This window comes from Etheostoma cragini, chromosome 4, assembly GCF_013103735.1.
Source record: "Etheostoma cragini isolate CJK2018 chromosome 4, CSU_Ecrag_1.0, whole genome shotgun sequence".
In the NCBI taxonomy this organism is placed as follows: domain Eukaryota; kingdom Metazoa; phylum Chordata; class Actinopteri; order Perciformes; family Percidae; genus Etheostoma; species Etheostoma cragini.
The window spans coordinates 1,971,038-1,982,676 of record NC_048410.1 but is presented as its reverse complement, the minus strand read 5'-3'; the positions used below and the strand labels follow the sequence as shown (position 1 = coordinate 1,982,676).

Sequence of the window (11,639 nt, the reverse complement as noted above, 5' to 3'; positions counted from 1 at the left end):
AGTCTCTTTTATATAGACCTTAGTGGTCCCTAATACTGTATCTGAAGTCTCTTTTATATAGACCTTAGTGGTCCCATAGTACTGTATCTGATGTCTTTTTCCCAAAATTCAACCTTGGGGCAGAATAGGGCCAGTACCACAATGAGCTTTCCTTAGGACGTTCCATTTCTGAGTCTGTAGCTTTTGAGAAGGACATAGAAGGGGGAAAGGTGGAGGCTAGGGCTGTGGCCTTGCTCCTTATGACCTCATAAGGGGCAAGATTCCAGATCAGCCCATCTGAGCTTTGCCTGGCTCGGTTCACACTTATCGCCATTTCTAGCCACTGAGGGACCAAAGGCAGGCTGGGGGAACGCCTATTAATGTTAAAATACCTCATAAAGTGACACTTTCATGCAATGGAACCTATAATTCACAAACAATGCCTTTCTAAAGACTTACTAGGTAATATCATTTGTTTTCACTACCATTGATATTGGTATTGAATCGTTAACATTGGTGGCAAAGAGCTGCCGGTTGGAGTTGAATCTGTGGCCACTACTACCAGGACTGAGCCCCCGCTAATGTGGCAGATGCTCCCCCAGGTGAGTTGACAGGCACCCCAGAACTTTCTTACTTAACCCTCATATTGTCCTCGGGTCAAATATTGACCCGTTTTCCTATATCATTGTTCCTTTTTAACTACCCAATTGTAATTTCCAAAAATAACATGATTGACTCCACACAACGCTCTTTGGCAAGTACAAATCTCTACTTTCATTCATTTTGGGGCGTCTTATTCAATAATATAGCATTTGACAAACAAATTAAGTGGTTTCTAAATAGTATTGAGTAAAAGTTGATATATTCCTGTCTTTGATTATCCATCAACATCCATTCCTTTAATTTTAGTCTAAATAATTCCTAATTTCTGTTTTGCAACTCACACATTAGCTTTAATTTCCTATGAATGAGGTTTATTCCAAAAATAAATGTAAATAAATAACTGAAGTTAATTAGTCACTGTTACGCAGTATTAAACATCAAAAAAGTGACAAACATTGAAAAAAGGGACAAAAATGTAAGAAAAAGTTCAAAACATTGATTAAAAGCATCAATAAAAGTGTTGATTTTCCTTACATAATGTTCTTAACTTATCAGATTTAGAATAAGCTTTATTTGCCATATTCCTCGTATATGTCCTCGTACCTGGCAAATAAAGCTGATTCTAAAGCAGATTCTGACAGGGGGGTGGGTGATGGAGGGAGTCTATCTGCCTGTTTAACTGCAGCCACTGCAGCCAATTAGCACATGCATTGGTCACACCTGCAGCCCATCAGGTAATCAGGGAGACATTAAGACATTAAGAGAGCAAGCCCGAGGACGCATGGAAAGAATGTGGGGAACAAAGGACCACAGAGGCTGGAAAAGAGGACTGACCACTCGCTCTGCTTCAAACCCTCCCAGGACAACCCCACTACCTTTTTTTCCTGCATTACGTTATTAAAGAACACTCAATGTTAAAGCAATCTGTCTCTGTGTTTCAAGTCCCCTGGGTTGCTGCAATAGATTAAATATTGTGACCATTTCACAAAAGGCCATGAGACTGGGCTGGAACACAACACTGTACCATGGTTCAACCAGACCAACAACTGAAAGGGAGAAAAAGAGAAAAGATCTGGCATTGAAATCCAATCTGAGTGATCACATCATAAGTGGAGAGCTCTAAATACACGTGTTAACGCTTTCAGGACGCATTGAGACCACATTAAGGTGTTGTCTGGGCCGCATTAAGGACCCACTGGGAGCCAAACTACGCACTCATTCAAAGTTTTTGCATGCGCCCTCATGTCAAATAAACCACTGAGAGTGAATGGTGTAATTGGATGTTATTTTATATATATAATGTAAAATAACTTTAGGCAGTAGTGGGAGTGTAGTGCAAAGGTGATGATACAGTAACGTGCATAAGAAGATCAATATAACAGAATAGTTCCTCGTAAAATGAACAGATGCAATGTTTGGAATGGTGTTTAATAAGAGTAATTTAGAGGAGGAGGTGGAATGGAGGAGTTGAGTCTCTTTGGGCTCTTGGTTTTGCCAGTGATTGCCAGTGATCACCCATGGGGCTGTATTGTATTTAACACTTCTTTTATTTATTTTTACTGTAAAAGCCTTTTGTACTTGTGAAAATAGTGCTACCCGTCTATTTTTTTTTTATTCTCGGTCAGGCCTTAGAGCTGAAGAACATCTGTTGCTCACTCTGCCTTTTTAACTGTTTGCACCTGCTGTTCTTCACAGTCATTCTGTGACTCGTTCCACCTTCCATTAGATAACCTAAAAATAATAATGTCACAGGCAGGCTCTGACTACTGCAAGGCAAGGCAAGGCAAGGCAAGGCAGCTTTATTTGTAGAGCACATTTCAGCAACAGGGCAATTTAAAGTGCTTTACACAAAATCATTAAAACAGATAAAAACAGATAAAATACGTGAATTAAAAATAGAAACATTAAGACACATAAAACACAAGAATAAAAGTTACAGTGGAGCATAAGAAATTAAACATTAAAAGAACATCATTTAAAGTAATGCAACATAAAAAAGAAAGGTCTTCAGCCTTGATTTAAAAGAACTGAGAGTAGCAGCGGATCTGCAGGTTTCTGGGAGTTTATTCCAGATATGAGGAGCATAGAAACTGGACTCTGCTTCCCCCTGTTTAGTTCTGACTCTGGGGACAGAAAGTAGACCTGACCCAGATGACCAAGCTGAGTTGTACATGTACTTCAGAATGTGTTTGTACAAAGTCGTACTTTAATGCACCAAAAATACCATGGCATGGTGGTTTAAAAGGGACATATCTGATTTGATCGTGAACTGTGACGGTGCATCTGGAAAGATCTGTGTTTCTGAGCATTTTGGGTGTTCTTTTATTCAAAGTTTAGCACGGACATGTTTTATTGAAGCTGACAGAGGGTATTTGGAAATAAATAAATGACAATCAGCGTAGATGTGAAAGAACTTTTCAATTGCGCATCGAGGAGGAACAGGCAATACTGCGTGTGATAACAAGACGTTCTTGGTGGGGTCGTCCAACTCTTAAGGTTAAAAAAAGTCCTGTCTTTGTGTTACTGTTCATGTTTATAGGAGCAGACTCAACAGATCAGGAGAGTGAGCTCTGTCCTGGACTGTCCTTTGGACCCCATGGAGAAAGTGGGGGAGAGAAGGACAATGGACAACATCTCTCGCCCCCTAAACGACACTGTGGGGTCCCTGAGCAGCTCCTTCAGCAGCAGACTGATACCCCCCTGGGGTAAGAAGGAGAGGTACCGCAGGTCCTTCATCCCGACCGCTGTCAGACTCTACAACACCTGCACCACCTGATAATGTTGTAGCTTCTGTTCCTGTTTTTTCATTTACTCCACAAACTCTCTATATTTCTTTATTATCTGAATTTATATTTTCCCATTCCTGGTATTAACTTTTTCAATATTATTTATGGTCACAGGTAAATATAATTTATATTATGGTCACCTACTTTTGCTTTAGTACTTTATTACATATATTTAATTTAATTTTAACATTAACATTTAACAGCTTACTTACACTGCAATACTGTTTTTTGTACTATGGCAACCGTACTTTGCTATTCCTTTTATTTGACGCCATTTTCCATTCAGTCTTTACCTTCTGCTCATTGTCTGTTGTTGCCTGTTTGTTTGTTTTTTTGCTTTTACTGTAGGAAACTGCTGCTGCTGTAACAAGGGAATTTCCCCACTGTGGGATGAATACAGTATTATCTATCTATCGATTATTTCTGAAGGTGTACTAAAACCTCGTTGACCTCACTGACATAGTAACTTTACCTCCGGAGCAGTAGGTGGCGCTCTGCCAGTGCGCAACTGTCTTTTTCTCAATTAGTAAAATATAACAACTTCATGTTTCGTTAACATGTTGTTGTCGCAGCATAGGAGCGCACAGTATTTTTGCCAGATGACAGACAAACTTGTTTGGCTAATTTTATCAGTTTAGCTCATTATGCTACCTTACTAGCATTTTTGTTAGCCAGGCACAAGTAAACTTCACTGTGACATCATAATGTCTTTTCTGGCCTTTATAGACACCATAACTCAGGAACGGAAGGGGAGATTATGACCCTAGTTCACATTTGGTTGAACACTAAGTTAGTGACACTAATCTTGGGTGCCCACTTCTGAATGTACTTAATAATTTTTATAAAAAATCCTTTAAATTCTTCACTACACATGTGAGTCTGGACAGAAATGAATGTAAACTGCAACTTGATGGTTGGCAGAGGCATGCGACCGCAAGGTGGTACTTCTAGTTAGACTATGAAGTGTGTTCACAGTCACACTGTAAAAACATTAAAAAATGTTAGTATGCATGTTATGGTTTCAACCATCATCCGCCACCTGTGTAGCCTTGGGTATCAGATACAGGTGCTAAAAAATAGACAGAAATTTAAAAATGGCTTGTTTATCGCTAAGCTTATATGGTCAAAATTGAAGGATGTCTTAAAAATGTTAATAACAATAACTCATAACAATCACAACTCATTTCAACAGTAAATTGCTGGTAATGACAAAAACAGCCACTAGATGGAAAAGGGGTATTTTACAATAACTTTGAATCCACCACGAGGCTGGCGAGGCGAGTTTCACGTGAACTCTCTGAGTCTGTGTTGTTTTTCCAACAACGGCAGCTGCGGACTGTTACGTCTCGGTGTTGGAATCTTCTACAGTGAAATACGGTCACACCGTGTCTAATCCAGCTAACATTACCTGCTGCCAAGTGTGTTAGGTTAACCAGCGTAACGTGCAGCATTGCTTCTGTTGCCTCCAACGTCTGTTTCGGAGCATTAGAGGGCAACGTTGGCATTTCAGTAGCACCAAAATGACGCACCAAAATGAACGTTTTTTAAAACTATTTGCTCCGGTAGACACCGGTTGTTGAGGCACTGGTGCCGTATTAGCACCGGGTTTTAGTACCCAAACCTACACTTGTGTTTGATCCTTTTTTGTTTTTTTAATGCATGCCAGGAAGGATGTGTGATCCCCTAAGTGAGATTGGGCCCTAGTTACACACACAGCTAGACATTATGTTTCAGCACAATAAAGTCCTGATAAAGAGCGTAAGAAATGTGAAAGGAAAGTAATAGCTGACATACGGATTCCGATGGATACTTTTAAACGTTTCAAATGTATTTAATCCTTCACAATTTACTTGATTTTCGGTCAGTCTCTTTATTGACTGTGGGTTTAACCGTGAAAGTCAACTCCAATTTCAACAAAGGGTCTCTTGCCTGGAACTCGGAGCATCCTTGAAATGCAGAAAATATTCAACATAACCACAAATCCATGTAAAAGTCACAAATACATACATGCATTTGGCCACTTTCAGTGAATTTGGTACCAAGACAATTGTTCAACTTAACCAAAAAGACTTTCAGAAACATCCGGTCCTGAAGCTGCACCTTTGAAATATTTTGGTTCAAATTATTCAGGTCAAATGCCACGGGGTCCTCTGCTCCGGTGAAGACACAAATCCACGCAGTTTGTCCCACAGTACTCAAAAACATTGTCACCTCTGAATCTTGACATGGATTCTGCTGTTTTTTGGAAAGTTACCCCAGGATTAGACCTCTGCTTTGACGTTTCCTCTCTCAAGGGGCTTCTTCCTAGAAAAACGGGCTGCTTTTATTACTGCTCTGTGGGAGCAGATGTTTCCAGATTATTGAACCACTTTGCTATGCCGTTATTGAAGCTGCCTGTGAAAACCAAGTCTATACAGCGGCCTGCATGCGGTACGTTTGTCAAATGCGGTACACCCATGCTATAGTTGACTAAAAAGATGATTAAAAAACATCTTATGGAAATTCATTGTAATTCCTTCAGAAGATTGGCATGGGGTGCCTTCCATAAGATCATCTCTCAGTGCCAATCAAACATGCTATTAGGCTAACTGAAATGAAACCATGCCAATCTCTAGGTATGGTGAAGGGTATGGATGATGGGGTTATTTCAATTCCAATGGCCAAGGGAACTTTATCAGGATCCATAGTATCCTGGATCCATCCAATAACTGGCCTTTAAAAATAAAAATCTTCCTGCCTTCCTGTGTCATCAAAGGTTGAATTTTTCCTAATTTTTTTATAAAGACATTAAGATAAATTTCCAAAAGACGTTTTTTCAGTCTTCTTATGCATGCCACTGTATATAAAAATACACCCAGGAGCTAAGATGATATATATACTAAATGTTGAATGAATGAGCCAGAATAACGATGTAACAGCGTTAATGTAATAAATAATGTGTAGATTCTCATTTGGATAGAACTGTAAGGCGTGCGCCCAGGGCTCAATCAGTATGGACGTATATCATTTTTGGGGACTTTTACATATTTTATGTGACACACAGACAGGAAGTGATGCCAGGAGACAGGCAGCTTGCTCATCCAATAGATGACCCTAACCTTATACAAGCTGGGAGGGCCTTGTATGTAGTGTGTGTGTAAGCAGAGCTGCAGGTTCTTTAGGCATTAAAATGTTTTTTAGTAAAATAACACATAACATACCTTTTTATTTTTTATCTAAAACTCAAAATGAAATGGTAACAGTTTTGAACAAGCATCCACAAAATGGCAGACCCTGATGTGCTTTGGTGTGAGCTGCTGTATCATTTTAACCCAGTCCTATCCCTCCCTCCCTCCCTCCCTCCCTCCTTTATTGGATGTATTGGATAATACAGGTTCTGCAGACTGGCATACTGCGAGATTACAGTAAGCAGCCACGCTGTGAAGAACTGACGAAGGGACACATTCTTACTATTTATTCAGCAGTCTGCATGCATCGACAGAATCAAACATCACATACAACTGATTGGAAAACAATCCTCTGCGCACAGAAAATATTGGCTAAACACCATTTTGCATTCCAGAAACATTACGTCTCTGGCAGTTACTTTAGCTAATGAATGTTTCCAGTTCTTGGAAGAACAAAAAATAACCGATTTATGGACCAAATTACATACAATCCCACAAAAATTATAATAAGAGGGATAACAAAACAGCTGCAGCAAACCAGGCAAAGCAAAGCCAGCATTTGAACTCTTCACATTTATTTGGCAGAGGGTTTAACAGCTTTCACTGTTAACATTGGGCTTCTTTTCAGGCTCCTACTTGTATTTTGTATTTCTAGTAGAACATGATATCATGCTTCAATTTCAAAAAACACTTAATTTTCCTATAGTGCTAATGGGTTCTGCACCTGCTCCATGGCTGATGTCTCTGTCTGAGAAGATCTGTTGTAAAAAAAATAAAAAATAAAGAATAAAAAAAATAAAAGCTCTGCTCTGATTGGTCACCAGTTCCGGGTCTTTTGCATGCTGTGCTCTCGGCGTCTCTGTACTGTCCGTCATTGTAGAGACTGTAACGGAGTATAAAGCGTCACTTTCTACTGTAAAACATCAACAATAAAAACTTCTCAACCAAAAGCTACACAATCAAACATTCTAGTAGGAATGTGATCCAAAATTGGGGATCAATTAACAAGCAACAAAGATTACAGCGCCTGACATTAGCATGTAGCTACATGTAGTGCTATATGTAATATGAACACTGCAGTAACTTGCCTGGTGCAGATGCCTGTCTAAAGAAATCTGGCACATATTGACATCACGTTAAATGGAGAGTAGATAAAACAGTTTGAAGCAGACTTTTCAGCATTGTCTGAAATTGGAGGTTTTTGCTCACATGGATATTTTTTTTCATATATGTTTATATAATTATTTGAAGCCCTGGCAACGTTTAAAATGAACGCCCCACAGTTTAACGTTGCTTTCAGGGAAAAGCAGGATAGCTCCCCTGTAAGGCTTATTATGCTCTCTTAACGTATGAAGATAGATACGTCTAGTTCAAACGATGTTACCGTGACTGCCCACGTAGATCCATGCGTCCTTTGCGTTGGCATGGCTGTTAAGCAATGCATCATTTGCATCTCACACAGATCTTTTCCTTTGCTACCGTCCAACTCCCATTTAATTCCTGATCAATATCTTCCCAGCTGTGCTGTAGGAACTTTTTTCCCTATGCCGGAAATTTTCTGACCAACTCGTCTAGCCTCTCCTTAATAAAGGTCCGCTTAAAAAGTCTTTCACGTGTCCTATGATTGTGCCTTGCTTAAATTACTGGCTACAATGCCCCCAACATTTCCAGTGGTACTGTTTATATTTTCTGTGTTCCTAAGCTTTCAGAAAACATGCTAAAATAAGGACAAAATGTATGCAGAGTATGGACAGAAGACTGTCTGTACACGTACATACATATCTAACGTTGAGCATGTATTAGCCTTTAGAGGTTGAGCAGCGGGTTAAGGTTGCTTACTTGGTGGTTATTGAAGGAGGTGAGACTTTTTTCCATTTACTGCTACCCTTCAAGGTCAGACTCTCACACATAAGCATTCATTAAAGGACCACAGTTCAATCCAATTTTACTTGTTCTTCATTATTGATCGCCAAAGGGAATGTGACAATGCATTTGTTTATCATAATGTAACAATTACTTACAGGAAATCAGCGCCTGAAGGTCATAGGAAATATTTTTGTCATCTGCCCAACAGTCGGGCAGTGATTTCAAACTAAAGGAGTTGTGACTCCTGGGCTGAATTTGTTTTACTCAGTAACATAACACAGATGCCAAGATGTTAAAGCACTGATTAAAGAAGTAAATAAATGAAGGAACACTAAAAAGTAAGGTAAAAAGTCAGATCTTTTCTTTCAGGCAAGATAGAATTACATGTTTCCAAATCCGGATATACTGTTCCTTGAAAATAGTCGCAAACAAATAAATAAAGTATTTCCTCCTATACAACTTGAGCTATTTTCCTAAAGATGTGTTAGGAACCAATAAGCTTAGACTGGAGTCCCACAGACAAGTTGAGAAAATCGTAAAGTATTGCAAGACGGACTAACATATGGTTGGTTTTGGTGTTTCCTGGGATTTTTTTTGACACCTTGTCCTTTAAATAAGTGAATTCACATGACTTTGTTCTAGGCATTAAAAGCATTCTTCTAGACAACAAAAGCACTGTTATATGAACTATTGCACATGTACATCATATTTTGAAGGTTTCGTAAGTTTTTGACACTGTGCATTAATGTGTTTGTGTAAAAATAAAGCAATGTGAAATATTTTGATGTAACATATCTAATTAATGCATGCAACAAGCTAAAAATGAAAAGTTTTATTTCTGAGTGACCATTCCTATAAGTAGTGTACCCTGTTTTTAGATTTTAGAAAAGTCAGGCAGTCCTTTGTGATAAAGTGCTTGCATGCAGAGAGTTTTAGGAAAACTTACAAACCAAGGACTAGAAGTGATTCACCTCGCAAGGTGTTCACTTAAAGTGGTTTGCTTTAGCATGAAGTTTTGTTCCTTCAGCTTGGAGCCGGGCCGGGCTGCAGCTGGTCTTTAGCAGCGAGGGTTGCCCATTCGACAGTAACACACTGTTCTCAAGAGCCGACACTGGCAGAAAGCACAGAAATCACAGCACACATGGCTTGGAGATTTACAGTTTCCCCTCAAGGGAATGCAGTTAGCAGGAGGAGGAGGGTGCTTCTTTACACTGAATTTGGTCTAAGAGAGAGAGAGAGAGAGAGAGAGAGAGAGAGAGAGAGAGAGAGAGAGAGAGAGAGAGAGAGAGAAAGAGGCAACATGTGATCATCCTGTTGGAACAGCAAGCAAAACTAAGATGAAGCAGACAAGATAAAGATCTTAAAAGAAGAACTGCAGCGTGTGACAACGGAGAACACATGGAACAGATAGAAATGGAAATGTGTTTTGGGCGCTTCGATGGCCAAGATACTGAGAGACAACAGGAGATATGTTTTGACCATGGGAGTTCATTCTTAGCTTTGGCAAGTGTGTGTATGGTAGCTCAAAAATGTCCACTTGCTGTATTAGCATTTTCTAAGCATCCAATTACAGAATAATGAATGTTTTATTGCCTTTCTATATTTCTATACTCAACGTCTTTGTAAATGAGGGTTGCCTCTTAGTGATCTCTCGAGAATGAATAAAGCTTGAATGAATGAATGCATGATCCGGACCAAATCTAGTAAGTGGATCTTTTAGAGTTAAGATCATAACACATTGTCAAAAACTTCCTCTTTTTCTTCTGGTAATACCTTTTTTTGTTTCTTTGTTTTCTTGTTCTTCGCTGATTTCGGCAACTCTGCAACAGAACATCAGAAAATAAAGATCCATGTAGAACTTTCACGGCAAGACAAAAGCAGTATCATCAGCATACAGGATGAATTTACTGTGATAGTTCATCATAAAAGGTTCAATCGGAGGGATTCTTTGATATCATCCTAGCCTACAAGTCCCATAGTGCTAAAAAGGGCACAGCAGCCAATCTCACAAAGACACTTGTTATAGGATGGACTATGTATCAAGACATTTGTGGTAGAGGTTAGCCAGCCACAGTGTCCATTGCCACAATTTAGTTTCTATAGTCAGCTCACACAGTATTTGAAATTTGTGTGTATAATTTACCATTAGACAAAGTTCAACGTTCATACCAGTAGTCTTGAAAAATAAAACTAATAAGGCTACCACTATGAAATTCCACTACTAATAGCTGGTCAGGCTTGCAGCCTTGTGTATTTGTGTCTTGTCAGAAAACAAATCAATCACCAGTATAGTTTAACGAAAATGACATAAATTGTAAAAATTTTAGATATTTAAACAGTACCATTCAATCTGGACTAAGGCCGTGAGTTTAAAGTTGCAAACTTACCCACGATAACAACAGGAGGTGGGCCTATCTCAAAGCTTTCAGACAGAGTGTGATATTCCATGACCCTATTGGTGGAGAGTCTGTCGTTGGGAATCATGTGGGCAGATGTGAGGAAGTACTTTGTTGCAGATAGGACAAAGCAGCCCAGCAGCAGGAAGGCATTCATCTTTATCTGGAACAAAAATAACAACAATGGATCCTTAGAAATAAAATTGTTTTGGTAAGTAAGAAGCTCAAAATCAACGAGTGAGTTCCAATCATCATCTTAGGCTACTTTTACATTGTTACGTTTTGGTTGTTAAGTTTAAGTAAGAGTTTTGAACCAAAAGCAAAACGAACGACACAGGCACACACACACACACACACACACACACACACACAGACACACAATCACACACACACACACACACACATTATAGCATGCCTAGGGGAGAACAAGTACTTCATCCACTGCCGATTTTGCAGGTTTTCCTACTTCCAAAGCATGTAGATGTCTGTAATTTTTATCATAGGGACACTTCACCTGAGAGAGACATAATCTAAAATCTAAAAATCCAGAAAATCCCATTGTATGATTTTTAAACAATTAATTTGTTCATGATATAAGTATTTGATTGCCTACCAACCAGTAAAGATTCTGGCTCTCACAGACCTGTTAGTTTTTCTTTAAGAAGCCCTCCTGTTCTCCACTCATTACCTGTATTAACTGGACCTGTTTGAACTCATTACCTGTATTAACTAGAGCAGATTTAACTCATTACCTGTTTTAACTGGACCTGTTTGAACTTATTATCTGTATTAACTAGAGCAGATTGAACTCATTACCTGTTTAACTGGACCTGTTTGAACTC

The 11,639-nt window shown here is 39.1% G+C and overlaps 1 protein-coding gene across 1 annotated transcript; it reads right to left on the bottom strand.

Annotated features, from left to right (window-relative positions):
* Nucleotides 1–6,837: 6,837 nt before the first annotated feature.
* asip1 (agouti signaling protein 1) lies at nucleotides 6,838–10,957 on the bottom strand. The gene is made up of 3 exons (XM_034870475.1): nucleotides 10,789–10,957; nucleotides 10,175–10,221; nucleotides 6,838–9,623 (listed from the first exon to the last, which is right to left on the bottom strand). Exons 1-3 carry the CDS (start codon nucleotides 10,952–10,954, stop codon nucleotides 9,459–9,461), a joined length of 378 nt encoding a protein of 125 aa, XP_034726366.1. The 5' UTR covers nucleotides 10,955–10,957; the 3' UTR covers nucleotides 6,838–9,458.
* Between the last annotated feature and the right edge of the window lie 682 nt (nucleotides 10,958–11,639).